At 44.3% G+C, this 20351-nt stretch overlaps 1 protein-coding gene across 1 annotated transcript in view; it reads right to left on the reverse strand.

The window, feature by feature from the left end:
- Nucleotides 1-2485: 2485 nt before the first annotated feature.
- Nucleotides 2486-20351, reverse strand: part of LOC103669810 (ER degradation-enhancing alpha-mannosidase-like protein 2) — a gene marked incomplete in the record, with an annotated part of 79638 nt that continues 61772 nt past the window's right edge. Inside the window, 7 exon segments of the mRNA XM_008698165.2 lie at nt 2486-3041; nt 4915-5036; nt 7836-7980; nt 13108-13232; nt 14530-14671; nt 16473-16684; nt 19021-19146. Of these exon segments, the coding sequence (XP_008696387.2) occupies nt 2544-3041; nt 4915-5036; nt 7836-7980; nt 13108-13232; nt 14530-14671; nt 16473-16684; nt 19021-19146 (1370 nt within the window).

Here is a 20351-nt window from a genome sequence, read left to right on the forward strand (position 1 = left end):
CAAACCAGAGATACATATTAAGCACCACGACAGGGACGCAATTAGCAAAACTAATTATATCAGAAATTTTGTAGGACAACGTAGTTCCTTCAACAAATAATTTTCAATGAAAGTAAGAGGTAGTTAAAGAGAATGAAAAGACAAGCCACAGACTGGGAGAAAGTATTTGATAATGAACATATATGATAAAGAATTTTTATCCAGAATATACAAAGAACACTTAAAGCTGAACAATTAAAAAAAAAACTTGATTAAAAAATGGGCCACAGACCTTGACAGACACCTCACCAAAGAAGATACACAGATGGCAAAAAGCATATGAAAACATGCTCCACATCATGTGTTATCGGGAAATGCAAACTAAAACGAGATACTACCACACACCCATTAGAAGGGCCAAAATCCAAAATACTAAGAATGCCAAATGCTGGTGAGAATGTGGAGCAACAGGAATGCTGTCATACGTTACCGGCGGGAATGCAAACGGCACAGCCCCTTTGGAAGACAGTCTGGTGGTTTTTTACAGAACTAAACATACCCTTACCATATGATCCAGCAATTATGCTCCTTGATAATTACCCACAGGGGTTGAAAACTTATATCCATGCAAAACCCAGCATACAGATGTTTACACCAGCTTTATTCATAATTTGCCAAACCTTGGAACTAACCAGGATGCTTCGGTAGGTGAATGGTTTAAAAAACTGGTACATCCGGACGATGCTCTAAAAAGAAACGAGCTATCAAACTGTGAAAAGACGTGGAGGAAAAGTAAATGCATATTACTAAGTGAAAGAAGCCAATCTGAAAAGGCTGCATACTATAGGATATCCTGGAAAAGGTACAACTATGGAGACAGCAGAAAGATCAGTGGTTGCCAGGAGCTGGGGGGATAAAGGGATGAATAGGGGAAGCACAGAGGAATTTAGGGCAGGGAAATTACTCTGTATACTCTAACGGTGAACACATGTCATTACACATTTGTCAAAACCCAGAGAACGTTCAACACCAAGAGTGAACTTTAAGGTAAACTGTGGACTCTGGGTGATAATGACGTGTCAGTGTAGGATCACTGATTACAACGATGCTCGGCTCTGGTAGCAGATGTTGGTAATGGGGGAGGCTATGCAGGCGTGGGGGCAGTGGGTATGTGGGACACCTCTATACATTCTGCTTAAGACTGATGTGAACCTTGGGGCGCCTGGGTGGCACAGCGGTTAAGCGTCTGCCTTCGGCTCAGGGTGTGATCCCGGCGTTCTGGGATCGAGCCCCACATCAGGCTCCTCCGCTGTGAGCCTGCTTCTTCCTCTCCCACTCCCCCTGCTTGTGTTCCCTCTCTCGCTGGCTGTCTCTATCTCTGTTGAATAAACAAATAAAATCTTTAAAAAAAAAAAAAAGACTGATGTGAACCTAAAACTCTTCTAAAATATAAAGTCTACTAAAAATTAATAAATTCAGTTCCTCAGTCACAGAGCCACATTTCCAGGGTTCAACAGCCACATGCAGTGGCTTGTCTATGGGACAGTGCAATCATTCTAATTGTTCTATTAGAACATTCCATCATTCCAGAAAGGTCTGTGGGAGAGCACTGTTCTGTACCTTGATTATGGTGGTGGTTACATGGGTGTCTAATTTTGCCAAAACTTATGAAAATGTATGAACTGGGTGCAATTTATTGTATGTACATTATATCTCAACAAAACTGGTTTTTAAAAAAATAAAGAGAACACCTATAGACCAGAAGACAATTCAGAAATAGATCATCTGATTGCAAATACACATACCCTGTTTGGATCCTGATTCAAACAAACTATATTTATAAAACAATTTAAAAAACTGAACATAATTAGAGACTTGGAGATTATTAAGGAATAATTGTGCATCCTGAAATACTTACGGATGAAATGATCTAGTGTGGATAGGGGGTTATTATCCTGTTCTCCACACTTCTGTTTATTGTCAATTTTCCATAATCAAATGTTTAAAACCTCGCTTCGTCAGAGGCCCTCCCTGCCCACCTTGTCTAACGTAGATTACCTCTCCCCATTATTTTCTAGCAGGTATCCTATTAGCTCATGGCACTTCCCATAATGTGATTTTACATTACCTACTAATTTATTTCTCTCTGCTAGAATTTAGTTTTCCCGAGAATAAAAACCCTGCCTCATCCACACTGGACGCTAGGTCTGCGGCTGGTGCCTGATAGTGGTTTGTGCTAAAGGGCAGGAGCACAGGCTGGGGCGAGAAGCGACAGACGTATTCATAACCACACCCTCTCCAGAGATACTAGAAGATGGGAGCCTTGAAAGGAAGGGAGATTCAATCATCAACCCCTGGGGTCTGTGCAGTGGGCTGACTTTGGGTTCAGCTGTTTCTCCAACTGTATGAGAAAAAGAAATTAGATTCACAATGCTTTTTAGCCATGAATCTCTTCTTTGAATCAAATCTTCCGAGACAAACCGATATGTAAAATAGAAAAACACGATTGTCAAAAGCAGGTTTATTGTCATAGTTCAAACACTCACAAAAAACTCGTCCAGTGGTTATGAGGAGTCCAGGAAAACCTGTCCCAGCAATGCCAACTTGGAGGTAAAGGGCTGACTTGGGCAGCTGAGCAGAGGGATCTTCTGCTTAGCAGACTTCTCCCTCGCCTGGTCTTGGTTCTCGGGTGAGGAGAGCGAGCCTGGCCCTGTTGGCGGTTGCCATGGCCCCGAGCTCATCGTTTTTTTCTGAAATCTCGACCTCTTCCGCTTGAGGGAGTAGAACTCCCTCATCAAGTCTTCCACTTCCCACTGCTCTTCCTTCAGCCTCCGGCAACAGTGCAGGGCGGCGGGGTCGATGGGGTGCGCTTCTGTGTTGAAGATGTAACCCCCGGCCCCCAGGATGCACTCCCCATAGGGGGTTATCACCGCGTCAAAGGTGGAGCCGTTGTTGTGGATGAAGTTGGCCGGGTCGAACAGAAGGTAGAGGTATTTCACAGTCTCGGCCAGGAAGAAAGACTCCATGCGGTTGTCCAGCTTGTGGTCTCGCAGATCTTTGATCTGCCACGAGGAAGAGGGAAGCGAGTCAGAACCAGCGTCACGGGGCAGCCGAGGGGTCCAGGGGGGTCGCGTTAGGAATTCTTGCTCTGCCACTAAGCGGTGCTGAGCGCCTACCCCAGGGGTTGGAATCCTAAAGTATAGTTATAGGTCAGTCTTAGCTGTCACTCCTCCAGGGAAAACCCTCTGTTGACACCCCACTTCATGCAGACTAAACACCAAAGTCCTTATCACGGCCTAACAGGTCCTCCAGTCCGGCCGCCGCTCTCTCTCCCTCACCTCTCCGAGGCTCTCTCCCTTGTTCCTGCCTGTCCGACCAATGGGCTTTCTGCTCCGTGAGCAAGTGCGCACTCTGGCCCCAGATGTGCTCCGTTGCTTGTTCTTTCAGCCTGGAACACTCTGTCCTTCAGACAGCTAGCTCCCTCACTGCCTTCAGCTCTCTGCTCAGATACCCCGTCATCAAGGCTCTTCCCTAACCTCCTGAGGTGACATGAAAATTCCTATCCCCTTTATCCTACCTCTGTTGTGACTACACACAGATCTATCATCCCCTTTAAGGACACTGTAAAAATGTAGCGTCATTTACTTAACTAATCCCCCTTGACGGGCGTGAAGGTGGTTATCAAGTATTTGGTTACTTATTATTACTGTAATAAGTAATTAGAGGTCTTTCTGAAGAAAAATTCATACTAAGTTTGCAGTCATGGATGAGTTTACTTCCTACATTTATATTCGCGTCTCAGAGTTAGAGATACATTTTCTTAAAACTAATTCTCAGTGGACATCTATTTTTCACAAAAAATGTGACTAAAACACGGACTTGATGTACCAAGAATTATTATTTGTCAAAGGCCAAGGAGTCTGACGCCTATTCCCATCATTTGCCTTGGAAGACCTCCAGAGGGCTTTCATTTTCATGGAAGTAAGTCAAATGTTCTTAAGAACTTCCCAATGGGCTTTTCCACTTTGGCTTTTCACAAAATACAACACATTAGACTCTAAAACATATCATTGCTTTATTTTCTCCCTACATATATATGTCTTTTAAAATATATATATATTCTACTTGTAGAATATAACCACATTACAAAATTTTGAAAAAAGAAGGATTTTTGGGGGTCTGTTTTTAATCCCACACCCTAAAAATCCTCAGTACACTTTTTGGTCAATTTTCTTTCAAACAATTTTCTTACACATCTGGTTTTTACGTGTCTGTAATGATGGTTTATTTATAGCTTGCCTGCTTGGGTCCTCTAAGGATGTGACATGGCTCTTACCCTTGACCCTTTTGCTCCCTTTTCCATGGAGCAGCTGGAGTGATCTCTCTAAAATACAAGTCAGATTTTGTCACTGCTCTGCTGTCAATCCTACAAAGGCTTCTCATTTTAAGCAGAACAAAATGCAAACTCTTATACAAAGCCCTACTCAATCCAGCCCCTGCCTCCCTCTGAGACTTATCTCTTCCCCTTCCCTCCTCGCTCACTCCATTCCAGCCATACTGGCCTTCCTTCTGTCTCCCACATACAGTTTGTTGTTTTTTCCCACTAAAACGTCAGCTCAGGGGCTTGGTCTTTGTTCATTGCTAGAACCCTAGTCTAGGATGGTGCCCGGCACATAAAAGACATTCAATAAACATCTGTGAAACTACTAGGACTATTTCATCAAGGACCCCCAGGTTTGAATATAAGGCTATGGGACTCTATTTCCCTTCTGGAATCCAACTTACAGGCCTTTGCACAGAACTTTTCACAAAATGTACCCTTGTAAAATAAAGGCATGTGTACATCTCGAAGGTCCCTTCAGTGCTAACATTCCAGAGGCTCTTTAGCAGCAGGGGGAGACATTTCTCAACTCTTGGGCCTGTGGAAACACTTACTGTTGCAAATCCACACTCCACCTTGCTGATTTTTTCGATGGATTCCACAGCATCTCTTCCGAGTTCTAAGAGGGTGGGATCCCCCGTGGCACGATAGAGGTACATTGCACTCTCAATGAGTTCTGTAAAGTCCAAGGCAGATCCTTCACATCCAGGGCTGAGCGGGGAAGGCCCAGGGCCCATTTCAGGCAGTGAGAGACTCCTCCCCTCCATACCTTGTCCACAGGGCCCCAACCAGGAAGAATATGGGATCGCTCACGTAGTGCTGAATTTCCAGAGCCAATATACCCAAAGCCTGAAGCTTAGTGGAGATCAGCACTAAAACTGACCATGGTCTTCCATTCCAAGGGGGAGAGACAGCTAGGTTCTGGGATGGAGAGGTGGCAAAGGCTACTCCCTGTCTCCCAATATTTGTCCCCTCCTTCTTCCTTAGTAACAGAATCCTTAACTATAGCCAAGTACACAACTGCTTAGACTGACAACTCTTCCCAGCAGCCAGGTGTGGGATTAAGGTCCCTGACACCATAGAGAGCCACATAAGTCCAGAAGTGAGAGAAAAATAAATACCTATCTTAATTAAGCTACTACTCACTTTCTGTCACTCACAGCCTAACCTGCCCCTAACACTTAAGAGTCTGAGCCTGTCATTATGAGGCCCTTTCTGAGATGGGATGGACAAAAAGATGAAGGTTAAGATATTCAAGAGCCAATCTTCAATCTAACAAAGAGATAGTCACCAGTTCACTGGGCCCAGAACACGGTGATAGTCTTGCCTGACTCTACAACCACAATTGGAATTTGACATTCAGACATGGGCCCCATTTTCAGAAGAGTATTAGGCAACAGGAGTTGATCCCGATGAGAAAGTTTATTCTGGAGAAAAGAAAACCCAGGAAGATGTGTTTACTGCTTTCAAATATCTGAAGCGCTAGTATGGAAAAGAAAGATTTGACTTCCAGGGTGGCTCCGGTGGGTGGAGGGTACAGCTTAACAGACTTTTCTACTTCATCCATCTCTTCTCAGACAGGAGAGAACTCTCCCCTCCCTAGACCAACCTCTCTTCCCAATCTCCTTCCCCATTTCCTCCTGGGCCTTGATCAGCACTTGTCTCCCTTTTGATTTATTGCTGCAAACTCTATTTCTTACTTTCAGAAAAAAAGATCTCTGCCTATCTCCCAGTTCTCCCCCACCTCTCCCTCCTTTTAATCCATGGGTCTCTACACAATTGCTAATCTGATTGTTCATATTCTAAGACACAGGTGGGGGCACATTTACTGGTAAGTGAACACACTGTGTGCGTTCAAAGAAAGAAAAGACAGTGCTCCAGGGAAGCCTCTTGTCTTGCTGCTAGCAGCCGGCTGGCTCAGTGCACCCAGGCCCCAGCTATCTTGTCTCCTCTTCCTCATACATGGGCTTACGTTGGCTATCATTGTTTTAATTTCTTGTATATTGGCCAGCTCTCTAGAACAGGGTGATAGCCCAAGGCTTATTAGACTTGGACCTAGGGAGAGGTAAAGGCCCTTAGAGACCTTTAGGGCAGGTTCTGCCCTTCAGTACTGCCCATCAGAGGCATGTACCAGAGCTTAAGACACTGATCAATCTAATGAAAGAGCAGGACCTTATCTCCCATTCGCTATTGTTTTAGGGTAGGAAGGGTGACTGGACTAAGGCATTGCTGGATTCCCAGCTGTGCTGCCTTACTTTCCACGGATGCCTTCCTGCCAGCCTATCCTGCAAATGGAACAGGGTGCCCCTGGAAACAGTGAGCTCCCTGTCACTGGTGCTAACTGAACAAACACCAGATAACCGCTTGCCAGGGCAGTGACGGGAGGATCTCAATTAGAAGGCCTCTCAGGTTCCCTCTAACTCTGAGAATGCACAAGCCTACGTCCTACGTGTAGTCCCAAACTGTCTTAATTTTATCCATTGGTAACCCGGGGCATAACACCTTCTGAGCTTTCTCTTAAAAAAAAAAAAAGAAGAAAGGAAAGGAAAGAAAGAAAAAGCTGTGAGAATGCATGCATGAGAAATACCAAGAACAGCAGCCTCGAGGAATCAAAGTGACTAATTTGCTCTTTGCAGTTGCTGTTTTACTTCCTCTTCTGTTCCCCCTCCACAACTCCCACGACAATCTCTTGAGCTAGAGGAGGAAGGAAATGGGGTAGAGGAGGGCAGAATGGGCAGAAGTCACCAGAAGGCCTGTCCCACAGCTCAAAGGCATTCAGGTGGGAAGGTGGGAAGAGTCTAACAATAGAAATGTAACCCATTTCGGGGTGGGGGATGACTGTGTGTACTGACTAAGCTTCCTTCCTCTGGCCCCCTTCCCCTTCTCCTCCTTACAGTGTTTAACTTTCCTGCAGTGAATCAGAGGATCAGAGCTGGAAAGGAACTTTAAGACAGTTATCAAGTGTGTAATACCTTCCTTCTCCGCGCCTTGATTTCTGACCTGCAAATGGGGAGGTGGACAAGGATGATTCATTCCTAAGGTCCATTCCAGAGTTTTAACATTCCATATTATAGAAGCATAACTCACCTGACCCAGTGACTTAGGAAGTTTGTCTATACTTCTGAAATCCCGATGGCAAGAACTCAAAAGGAGTCAACTTGGCTCTTCTCTTTGCACTCACTTGCTCAAGTTTGAAGGAGCCTAAGATTTAGTTAAGAGGCCTGGGTACCATTCCTACCTCGTACACTTAGTCTTGGGCAAGCCAGCTCAACCCACTAAGTTTCAATTTCCTTATCTGAAAATATATAGGTAAATAATTCCTACCAGGAAAGCCACCCAGAGCCCTGGAAGTATCAGATGGGAAAAAAATCAGCTTCTGAGTACTTGTGAGGTATGGAGCCTCACAGAAATGTGAGCGTTTGGGGTTCAGAGAACCAGAGCCTGCGGGTTGTGATGGGCCAGAGATCCTGCTTACCTGGCCGAAGAGGGTAGCCCTCTCGCTTCTCCACTGTGTATCCCTGAGGAATGTTGTAGAATTCTGGGAGCCCCCCAAACTGCTTCCATACAGTGTAGTAGTTTAGGAAGGTCCTCATGGCATTGTCGATGTCCCCAATGAGGCTCTGCAAGAGAGAAGTGGTTGTCAAACAGGCAGCCACCAGGCATAAAAACCCACATACAAAAAAACTCCATGTACCAAACCCCACGTACAACCTCGGGGAAGAGACAGCAAAGGCTTTGGAGCCACAAAAGCCTGAGATCAAACCGAGTCTGCCATTTGTTCATTTATTCATTGTTTGACCTTGGCCCAGACACTTACCTTCTCTGAGCCTCATCTCTCTGATGCAAAACACAAAGCATCTAAGTTACCGTGAGGGACAAAGGTTATATTCCCTGCTCAGTCAATGCTGGCTACTATGGGTTTTAAGGAGGTAAGTCAGCTATCTAGTTCAAATTTTTAAGAATGGGAAGGTTGATTTTACTAAGCCTCACTTCTACCCCATACCCCAAATGAATATGTATTAGTTTGTAAACATAAATACATGTGGGACTCTATTATTTCCCCCACATAAAAGATTGCTTATTAAATATACAGTTCTATACTTCCTTTTATTCATTTAACAGCTTTCTTTGATTTTTCATGTAAGTACATAAAAAGCTCCCTCCTCCTATTTACACAGTTTCATCGTATTCCACTGCTCGGACCACAATTTAACTAGTTCCCTATTAACAGCCAGCTGGATTGGGTCCAGTGTTTTGCTATTTGCTAGAACAACCAATAGTGTAGTAAATAACCTTGTACATCTGTCACCTCAAACATATGCAAAGTTTACCTGTAAGACAAATGTCCAGAATCAGGATTGCTGGGTCCGAAAGTATACACATTTGTAATTTTACTAGCTGTTGCTAAGCAGCTATTAATAGTAACATAAGCTTGCAGGGAAACAGCTTTTTGACATCTGACATTTTTGACATGACCTTTGGGTGCCTTGTGGATAGGCCAAACTTAACATTTCCCAAAGTTCTTGGTTTCCTCACTTTCTCACAAGTTGCCCCCTTACTGTCACCTCTCCCTTCTTAGTAAATGGCACTTAGCAGCAAATGGTGGTCATTCTTGACTCCTCCCTTGCCTCCACCCCCACATCCATTCCCTCAGCAACTCCTGTCGATTCCATTTCTAAAACCATCACGATTTGTCTCTCTGTACCTCCAGTGCCGCCGCCTGGTCTGGTCACAAGCATGTCACACTGGAATCCCTTCCACAGTCCTCTCACTGCTCCCACCACTTGTCCTCATGTCCCTCTCCAGTGCACTCTCCCCACACAGCCAGAGCAACTGCCTTCCTACAGACACCAGATCTCAGGGCTTCCCAGGGGCTCGGCATAGAGTCCAGACACCTCCCCATGGCCCTCAAGGCCTTGCACGACCTGGGCGCTGCTGACCTCCGCTGACTGATCTTTCGCTCCCCTGGACTGTGGCCATACTGCTTTGCTTTGTTTCTGATAAACACCCAACTCTTCCCTGTCTCAGGACCTTCACACATGATGTTTCCTCCACCTGGACCATCATTCCCCCTCTGATTCTTGAAATACCAGCTTTAATATCACAAGGGAAGAGGCCTTTTTCCCTCAAGTTTAGGTCTCCATCCAACATTCTCTCTCAGCCTCTCATTTTGTTTCCTTTGTTGCGACTTATTATTTTATGCATTTGTCCGCTTAATTTTTTCTTTTGTGTCTCACACTCTACAAACTGAACAAGGGCAGCGCCTGGAACACAGCAGGCATTCAAATATTTGTTGAATAAATGAATGAACAAATTGAACATATCTAAGCCTTCTTTCTTCATCTATAAAGCAACATTTACCTCAGTGCGCCGTGATAATTCTGTGTAAAGTGCCTGGCACATAAATCATTCTCTTTAAATATTTAATTTATCACCTCTACGTGTCAGTCACACTACAAGGCACTGACTAGATGTTCAATAAATGTTAGCTTTTAGTGTTTTTATAATCTCACAAAGAATGAACCTACGATCCCTGGTCAAGCCAGGAAAAAGTACCACACCAATGGAGATGAAACTCTTTCCTTCCTTATCACACCCTCTCTTTTATTTTCTTAATTTTTATTTAAGGAAATTTGAAAAAGAGGTATAAAAAAGTCACCTTTAACCTCACCAAAAAAATAACATAGTTTTGATAATTACCTTTCCAATTTATATTCTATTCAGAGTTATAGAAATATTTTTTTAAAACATACCAGAATAAAAAGGTAATCACCTTCTTAATCTTACAGTAACAGCCATTTACATTTTTGTCTTCTATTCCTTAATTTACAAAACCAAAATTCTATGGAGTTGTAATCAGTTTACACATAATATAAAACCTTCATGTATATTTTGTTATTGTTAAATCTGATTAGAGAAATTTTTTTAAGAATTTAATTATCACTCCTAATTTCGCACTATAGTCCAACAGTATGTTTCATTCCTTCACATTTTGATTCTTGTTCATTATCTCTTCATGTAACACAGGAGTTCACATATATTAATTTTTTAAAGTTGTATAATGACCCGTTCCATTAAAATATAATCATTCATTTGTTCCTCCATTAGCGGGCATTTGGATCATTTCTAGGTTTTCTTTGTCATGAACTTTGCTGCTAGGAATATCTGTATACATGATGCATCTTTCCCTCTTGAGTTATTTTCCCGGGGAACATGCACAGAAATGGAATTTTGCAGGGTCAAAGGGTGTGGTCAGTGATATGGCTGGGTCGTACAAGAAGGTTTCCCAAGAGGAATGTAGTCACAAATAGTTTTAAGGCAATAGATTTCCAGATCCTCTACTTTCCTAAAATGGTTCTGCCGGAAAAGATGCTTCTAACACAAAGGCAGGCTATCTATTATCACTGTTTCCTTCACAGTTACCCTTCTGCCATTTTACCTCCTGCAGCAATCTCTAACCTTCCTCTGGAACACTGTCCCGGGGGATAAAGACTTCCTGAGCAACCAAACTAGGTTAAATCTAAAATACTGGTGTAGGTGTTGGAAAAAAGGAATGACTCTAAGCACTGTGTAACAAATTCTTTTGCGTATCAGATAGTTCCCAGTACTCTGCCTTCAAAAAACTAGAAGAGGAACTGGTCAAGTTGTCAGCAGAGAGATCATTAAAAATGACTTCTGATGACAGATTATATGATTATTTTCATCATATAAAGAATGAGCCATATAATATTGCCATTTTTGTAGGTCAAAGAGTGGAATACTGGCAGTTTTGTATGTTTCAATCTATGAAGTCAATGATTACAAAGAACTGAATGATGGGCACCTGGGTGGCTCAGTTGGTTAAACATCCAACTCTTGATTTTGGCTCAGGTCATGATCTCAGGGTCATGAGATGGAGCCCCACAGGCTCTGCACTGGGCGTGGAGCCTGCTTAAGATTCTCTGTCCCTGTCCCTCGGACCCTCCCAGTCCCTCCCTCACGCTCAAAAAAAAAAAAAAAAAAGAACTGAATGATATTGCAATAATCAAACTCTTTCCATTCCCACCTACCTATTTATGTGCATAAGGCTCCTCAGCACTTACATGTGAAAAATAAAAACAGGAATAAAACTTTTGATACATAACCATGTCCTATTTTACCAATATGTATTATTCACACACAAATACACAAACTACTTAGAAATGAAAAAGCCCTGAAAATCTCATTAAGAAATGTATTTCTGATTAAACTGCCTTTATGTTTTATAATTATTTATCGAAAACTGTAAGCTATTAATGTTGCTCTACTTATTTACCTACTAATGATAACTAAGCCAAGAAGGAAACAAATTTAATACTCAGAGCCTATGAGCACAGGAAATTTTAAAGTATTTTAAATTTCTATGTATAGAGAAATTTTATTACAAAGACATAAGAAGGTATCAATAAAATTTATCCAGAATAAAATATAACAATTAGGATAAAATCCTGCTGGAGGAGGAGAAGGAAAATATGAGTCCGAGGAGAAAAAGGAATGGTATACAACTATTTGAACTCATTAAGATTAAAAACACGCAGGGGACTCCACAGGTCTTCAAAATTCTTTTAGTGGGCACCCAAGCGTTAAAATTTGCGTATCTTAGAAGAACCGGACCTATATTTAATATTGTCAACAAGTTTTCTCTGAGCCTGTTTCCCCATCAGTAAAATAAGAAGGCTGGCTAAAAGTACGCAATGGGGGACTAGTACACGAATTGCAGTATATCAATTTAATGGAATATATGCATCTGTTAAAAAAAAGTAAAACTGAGGGGTGCCTGGGTGGCTCAGTCGGTTAAGCATCTGCCTTTGGCTCAGGTCGAGATCCCAGAGTCCTGGGATCAAGCCCTGCGTTGGGGTCTCTGCTCACTGGGGAATCTGCTTCTTCCTCTGCCCCTCCCCACTGCCTGTGCTCTCATAATCTCTCTCTCTCAAATAAATAAATGAAAATTAAAAAAAAAAAAAGTAAAACTGACCTATCTGTATCAATAAAGATCTCCAAGACATATTCAGTGAAAAAGTACATGATGTATTCCTATCTATGTAAAGATAAAAGGGTAGATATAAACATGCATATATTTATGCACATGGATTTCTAGAAAGATATACAGAAAACTGATAATAGGAGCTGGACTGGGGAGGGGGGCTGTGGGTGGGGCTCAAAATTTACCTTTCACTGTATTCCTTTGTGTGCTTTTAAAATTTACCACCATCTATATGATATTACCTTTTCATAAAATACAAAAGGAAACTAGCTTATAAAAATATTATGGTATACATAGAGGGCTGGTTAGATGCGCTCCAAGAGCCGGCCCTCCCAGCTGCGAGTCCATCAGATCATATAATGGAAAACAATAATGACGGCATGCAGAACAGAACCAGCTGCTTTCACGCCCTTTCTCAGGCCCACTGTCAAGAATGAGGAGATTTGACAGAAATGTCCAGTGGAGAAACAGTTGTTGCCAATGGCTATTACCACCCAGCCAGGAAAGACACTTGCTACTTTAAGTGGTATCACATTTCACAGCAAACTGGAAGCTCAATTCCTGACACCTTAAAGCTCCCTTTGGAAAATTCAGCTTGGCAGAATCTTAAGTCTGCCTAATTCACTCCAAGTCTCTCTTCTGTCTCCAACCCAAGTATTCAAGCAACTGAAATACCTTATTTGACTTATACATCAGAATGATGTCAGTCCCAGAGAAAAATGCCCACCTCTCTGATCATTCCTACCTGAAGACCAGGCCAGTAGGCCTCTAACGACTGGAACACTGGCATGGACACAGTCCCCTTGTACATCTGTACCCACAGGTACCAGTCATCGAAGCGGGTGTAATTCCGAATGGCTTTGTTATATTCTGCAGAGGAGATGCAATAAGACACAACAGAGATCATGGAGACGAAAGGCAGGTCTTGACCACAGAGCATGGACTTAACATTTCTGGAAGACCATATGATGGTGTAGCTTCAAAGCAGACTAGGAAGCAACAAGGCACAGAGGAAGGAGCATGGGTTCTGGAGCCAAACTTCCAGACTCAACTTCCAGCTCCAGCTTTACCACCCGCTAGCTGTGATCTTGGGTAAGGTTTTCCTTCTTAAGCCTCAGTCTCATTATCTCTAAAGCGGGGAAAGTAATGCTATACACTTCATGGGATGGATTGTTCCGTCATTCACTCACTCAACAATATTCACTGCATATCTGCTAGGTACGGGTACCTACAGGGTGGCAAGCAAGACAAAACGCAGGCCCCGGGGCACTGACATTCTAGTGGGGACTTGAACTAATACCTCTCCCTAGACTGTAAACCCATGAAGGGCAGGACTTTGTTTTGTTCATTGCAGAATCCTCAACACTAGGATAGTGCATAATAACTACGCACAATAAACTATTATCTAAATGAAGTACCAAGTACACATGCAAATAAATAAGACAATCTCCAACAGTGCTGTAAGGATGAAATGAAATAACAATCCATGTTTGGTGCTTGGCGTGGCACATGACACATCAACGGTACTCACTAAATATCTGCTGAATAAAGGAATGGCAGCTATAATGATAATTATTACTAGGTGCCCAACAATTCCTCAATTTCATTATTATTAGTGTCCAAGGGCCTGGAGGGTAAAACACTTTTATTCAAAAGGCATTAATCAACTACCTACCTCATGCAAAGCACTGTGGGAAATATAAAGATGAATAAGGCAAGACACCGCACTCAGTAGGGGGAGCTATTAACGGTGGATGACAGCCGACCGCACCAACGGTGCTGAAGGCCCTAAATTCTGAGGAGGGATCAAGCTACTTTGTGGGCAAGGTGACATTTCAGCTGCGCCTTTAAGGGTGAATAAAATCTGGACACATGAAGACAGGAAAAAAGGTATACTAGGCAAAGGGAACACACGTGCAATGGCCAGGAAATAAGAAAACTGGGGCCAACACACAGAACGCGGCAGTGCACGTAGCTCTTGCAGGAAGGCCTGAAGAGGTACGGTGGGCACCAAGGAGGCAGTGTCAAGTCCATGCTGGCTCTGAATGCAGACTCAGGTACTCAGAACTGATTCTGTAGGCACTTGGGAGCAACTGAAAGTTCATAAACAAACCACCTGTCAATGGGAAAAATCATGGCAAAAGCCTCCTTACCCCGCCCTTTTTACCTAGGAACATGGCCATGAGTTTCTTATCCTGAAGCAAAATGGCTCCTTTCACCAGGTACTCAAAGTAGGAGTCCACACCAGCCCCGATGCCTGAGTCCTGCGCCACCCACTTTCCAGTGAGCACATCGATATGGTTGCCAACCTGGGAGGAGAGAGAGAGGAGAGAGAGAGAGAGACACGCACGCGCGCGCGCACACACACACACACACACACACACACACACAATCCCAAGGGAGGGCGCAAGACCAAACAAGGATCTCCCCATACCCCTGACTGGCCAAGTCAGATGCAAGGCTGGCACCCCAGTACTCTTGGGAGCCATGCAGGCTATCAGGGTGTGGCGCTGGGAGGTCACAAACTCCTATCCGGTATCAGTCACCAATTGAGAACTGCTCCAGGCAGCATTAAGTCCTGGAACTTGCAGCTAAAGGCAAGCAGAGCAGACCCTGGGGCCCCAGAGAAGGCCCGTAGGGAAANAGACACTGTCGGAAGACAAGCCGGCATGCACAGAGAGATGGTAAGGGCTGAGAGGATATGGAGTCCACTGCGGTTCCAGTGCTGGAGAAAAACCTGCTTGTGTTGGACCTACTAAGGGAGTTACTAGCCTCCAGAGTTGCATCTTCTTAAGGGATTTTCAAGGATTCCTCATACAAGTTTCACTTTTCAAGCTGAGAACCAGACTTGCACAAAATGTGTCCCTGCTTGAATCTCTTTCAGACAACTCAGTCTTTCTAAGTCATAGTGACTCACCAAAGGAACTAGTATTACATCAACATTACTGCTCCTGTAACTGAGGATCAGAGAGGTTGAGTGACTTGTCCAGGATCACAAAGTTTCGATGCAGCAAGGCCAGGGGTCAAACCCAATTCTGACTAAATCTAGTGCTATTTCCTGGATAAATTTGGCTCAGTTACTGTTAGTTTCACTGGATTATCTGACTTAAAAGCTGAAACCAACCTTAGAGATCACCTGGCTCAAGGTGTGTTCAGTCTCCATGGGTTAATAGGTGTTGGAGAAGAAAGGGAAGCTCTGGGGTCAAATAAGTTTGGAAAATGTTGAGTTAAGCAGAGTTAAACAGATTTATTTACTATAGGATTTCATAACCTTTAACCTATTCATGTTCATTATGACTCTCCCAAAAAAGACGCTACAGTTGACTCTTGAACAATGTAGGGGTTGGGGTGCCAAGCCCACACAGTCAAAAATCTGTATATAACTTTTGACTGTCCAAAAACTTAACTACTAATAGCCTGCTCTTGAGTGGAAGCTTTACTGATAACTTAAAACACTCAATTAACACATACTTTGTATGTTATATGTATCATGTACTGTATTCTTACAACGAAGTAAGCTAGAGAAAAGAAAATGTTATTAAGAAGATCATATAGAAGAGAAAATATGTCTATAATACTGCATTGTAAAAAATCTGTGTATAAGTGGACCCATGCAGTTCAAAGGTCAATGGTCAACGGTCTATGTAGTATTCCCCAAACTTAACTGACTAAGAATTACCTTTTCATAGAACAGCTAGCCATTCAACATCTCTCAGCACTGGTGTTCTAAGAAAACCCGTTTAACAAACACAAATGACAGTAAAAACAAGGGCCAGATGGGCTGGCAATCGAAGGTCGCCATGTGAGTCACGGGCAAGAAGCATATGACCTACCTCCTAGAAATCAGAGAAGCTCAAGGAATCAAACCTCAACAGAGCCCCCCTCCCTGCCAGAGGATGGGCTCTCTCATGTTCTTTTCCCCCGTGCGAAAACTTGAACTGGAGGCTTGGCTAACTTTCAGTGTCCTGACGCGAAGTCCTGGGCCACTGCTGAGGTCACCCTAAGTGTCCCTTGGCTAAGCTGCAACTTAGTGCTCGGAGCCACAAGTCTTACAAGCAAGGGCTACGGTGGCCGACTTGACTCAGACAGAAAGGGTAGCAGCCGACCTACCAGCCCAATATCCGACCGGCTCTCCCAGAGGCGCGTGAGGGCCACTCTGGCCACGTCTTCAAACACGGGGTCACCAGTGAGGCTGCTCAGGGTGGCAAATTCCACAATGAAGGTCCCGATGCCTGCCGTACAGGTGACAGGGGTTTCTCCCGGGTTCACACCATGAAGCAGGTTCACCGTTCCATAAGGCATGCCAGTGGGGGTCTGAAATGCTGAATAATCACAAAATAATGATCCCAGACTGGAGTGGGGACATAGGGATGGTTCGACACACAGACCCAAACCTGAGGCCTCAGCCGGCACTTCCCTCTCTATCTCCTGGGTGATCTGCTAGAGAAGGAGCCAGAGAGGGATCGATGTCATGACTACAGGCCCTTGGTGGCCACCTAACCCAGATGCTGTCAAGCACTGATCAATGGGACCCTCGGGCTCTTGCCCATGAGGAGGAGGAAAGCAGCGGGCTGTGCTCCAGGCTGCCATGCCCATGCATGCCCGCTTTGGCTAGAGAGCTCCATTTTTAAGTATTTTACACGATGCCTTCAGAGGCCAGGCAGGTAACGTAGTGGGACGTACGTAGGGTTTAGGCTGTAGGAAGTGGTGGGGCTTGTGGCACCCTGAAGAGCATGCCCCAGGAGAAGCCATTCATACACTTCTCTATTTTTGAGTTTTATTGAGCTATAACTGACAATACAGCACGGCATGAGTTTAAGGCGTACAGCATAAAGACCTGATTTACCTCTACGCTGAGATGCCGAACACAGTAAGTTAACATCCATCAACTCATATAGATTCAAAAAGAAAACGCTTGGTGTTTTCCCGTGTGATGAGAGCTTCTTGGATCTACTCTCTTAGCAACTTACAAACATACCACACGGCAGTGTTAGCTATGGCCATCACGTTGTACATTACAGCCCCAGTACTTATGGGTAACGGGAAGTTTGTATCTCTGACCACCTTCGTCCAATTCCCCTCATATGCTTTTCCAAATACAATTATGACCAAATGAAACCTATCTGCAGACCTGAAGCACTCCCAGAGGAGGCAGTCTGAGATCCCTGCTTTAAATAGTTTAGAGGGTAAACTATTGTAATTTTTTTTAAGGATATAAATCGCTAAACTACTGATGTGGTCCAACCCTCAATTTATAGGTAAGAAACGTCATGTCTGTACGGAAGTGACTCAAAGGTCATACAGAGAGAGCCAAAAAGAGCTGAGATGGGAATGCCTGCCACGTGCCCACTCTGTTATGCTCTGCCCCTCCCACCTTGGTGCCTTCCGATCCAAGGCAAGGAGCTAGATAAACAGCCAGAGGCAGAGACTTCCTCTCCAGGCCAAAAGGTCAAATAACCCCAGAGCAGCCCATGCGTCACAAAACTATGAACAAAGTTATCAAAACTTCCAAGAACCACAAGGTCCAGCCACCTGATTGTAAGTGGCAAACTTGCTGTGTGGCAGGCACAAGTGGCAAGCGAGGAGAACGCAAGTCACAACCACGGGGCTCAAAGAAGTATTTCCAAAAAGCCAGACAGCGTTGAAAAGAAGGGGAGTGACAAAATCCTATTTCTTCACCTGAATGGCAGATCCATGGGGGTTTGCGCCAATAGGTACTTTCCAATATGTATATTTCTCAATACAAAATGATTTTTAATGACCGAAAGAAAAGGGGGGGAGCAACCAAGCAGTGTGCTGTATGAATGAATCACACAGGATATGATGTTTGTAAGGAGACACTCAGGCTATGAGCCGTGAGCCGTGAGTGGATCTGAACCCAGCTCACTCACTTTCCCCGCTCTTCTCCAGAAAGGGAGAACTGTGATGGCCAAGAGGTTGGTGAAAGCCTAGGATGATGTGTTTGGGTGTGAACAGTCCCAGAGTCTCCACCACGCCCTGAAGAGAACACAGTGTCCAATTGATGCAGACGAGCTCAGCTACTGCCACACCAGACAAATACACTGAGGCTTGGCCCACAGCCCTGGACACAGCTTAGCTACAAAACAAGTCCCCTGCACTTCAGTGGTGTTTGAGATTCTCCAAGCACTTTCTTCTTTCTGACCTCATTTTATGCCTCTCAAAAAGCCAATGTGGCAGGCAAATGGGAATTATGATTCCCTTTTGATAGATGGGGAAACTGAACCAAGGAGAGAAGAGTGACTTGGTCAAGACCTTGGCTGGTCCAGAACCAGGGGCTACTAATGCACAGATCAATGGTCTTCTCTGGAACCCTTTTATTCCACCAGGGTGTGGGCCTGGAAGGAGGCAAAAGGACTCGCTCAAATAAGAGCAAGAGCCTTCCACCTACAAGGCTGGCCTTCAGTGCCACCCTGCAAACAGTAATGCGGTCAGCTCAGCCATCCTGGGCCAGGGTCCCAGAAAGCCCTCAAAATGCCCAGGACTCTCCTGATTTCCATGGTGGGTGCCCAGAGGCAGAAACAGCAAGTGTTTGGGTGAGAAACAGCAGAAAAAAACCTCAGCATTGCCACTCTGGTCTCCAGCAAGAGAAGCAGGACCTACTGGACTCCCTTTCCCCTCACGTCAGCGTGGGTCTTACCTGGGAGGAGTTTTCGGGCCGCCTCCTCAGCCATCCTCAGGAGAGGCCCAGAGCAAGGCCAGCCGGCCTCCACTTCCACCCCAGCCTTCTTTGACAGCAGGTGAGCAGACAGAAGTCCTCCTACCACTACAGAGAGTACAAAACACAAGAGTCAGAGTCCCAAAGACCAGTCTTTCCCTTGTGTAAATTAAACCTACATGTTGGGTGGCTGCTGGGAAGGGCTAGAGCCACCTAGTGAAAAAATCCCTTAATCCCACATACTGGTACACTGTTAAGCTTACAAAGTTGTTTTTCTCTTGGTGGGTCTCAAAGACAATGGCTATCACTTGTTTTTAGTCCCGTCGTTTATGAAGCACTAAGTACTATTATCCCCTCTTCAAGTGAAGATACTGAGGTTCAGAGAGGTAAAGTGACGTGCCCTGGGTCATCGATCCAGCAAGTGGTAGGGCCAGGTCTGTCTGACTCCAAAGCCTGTGCTCATTCCACTTGGTCACTCTGTCTCCCAATCCCCCTGAGACCTGGTAGGGGGAAGGGCAGAGTAGTTATTCCCTTCATTGTATTAACTCATCTATTTGAACTTATAGGACTTATAAAAAGACGTAAATGTTCAGTATCAGAATATGGCTAAATAGATGTCCTGAATGGCCCTCTCATTGAAAAAAAACTGGTGACCTTGAGCTTCAGTTTCCCCTTCCTCCTGTCAGAGGGGAAAGAAGAAACAAAGGCAAACCTACCCAAAGTGGAAAGTCTGATAAAAGATACCACCATAGGGGCGCCTGGGTGGTTCAGTCGTTAAGTGTCTGCCTTCGGCTCAAGTCATGATCCCAGGGTCCTGGGATTGAGCCCCGCATCGGGCTCCCCGCTCAGCAAGGAGCCTGCTTCTCCCTCTCCCTCTGCCTGCTGCTCCCCCTACTTGTGCTGTCAAATAAACAAATGAAATCTTTAAAAAAAAAAAAAAAAAGATATCTCCATAAAGTTGGGATCTAAAAGAATTATAGAGTACGTGTAAGGATGGATTCAAAATAAACCCTACCCACCTCCCCTAGCATTCAGTAAGGGAGATTGCATGTCTCAGATCTTAATGCCAAGCAAAGGGAGGGGAAAAAAAGAAAAACAACTTCCCTAAGAAGTAGTAACTACAGGCTGGTGCTCATGAAGTTTTACAGCTTGAATTCACACTAACTGAGTAGTCTACAAAAACTCAAACTTTTAGCATAAAGCAGTTTTTGGGAGATGGTGCCTCCAGCCAAATGGCAGAAGTAAACAAAAACTCTACCTGGAAGAATCCACCTTCAATCTAGGCCTCAAAGAAGCCAGAGATAAAGTCTAGG

The sequence above is a fragment of the Ursus maritimus genome, unplaced genomic scaffold, assembly GCF_017311325.1.
Source record: "Ursus maritimus isolate PB19 unplaced genomic scaffold, ASM1731132v1 scaffold_22, whole genome shotgun sequence".
NCBI classification, from domain to species: domain Eukaryota; kingdom Metazoa; phylum Chordata; class Mammalia; order Carnivora; family Ursidae; genus Ursus; species Ursus maritimus.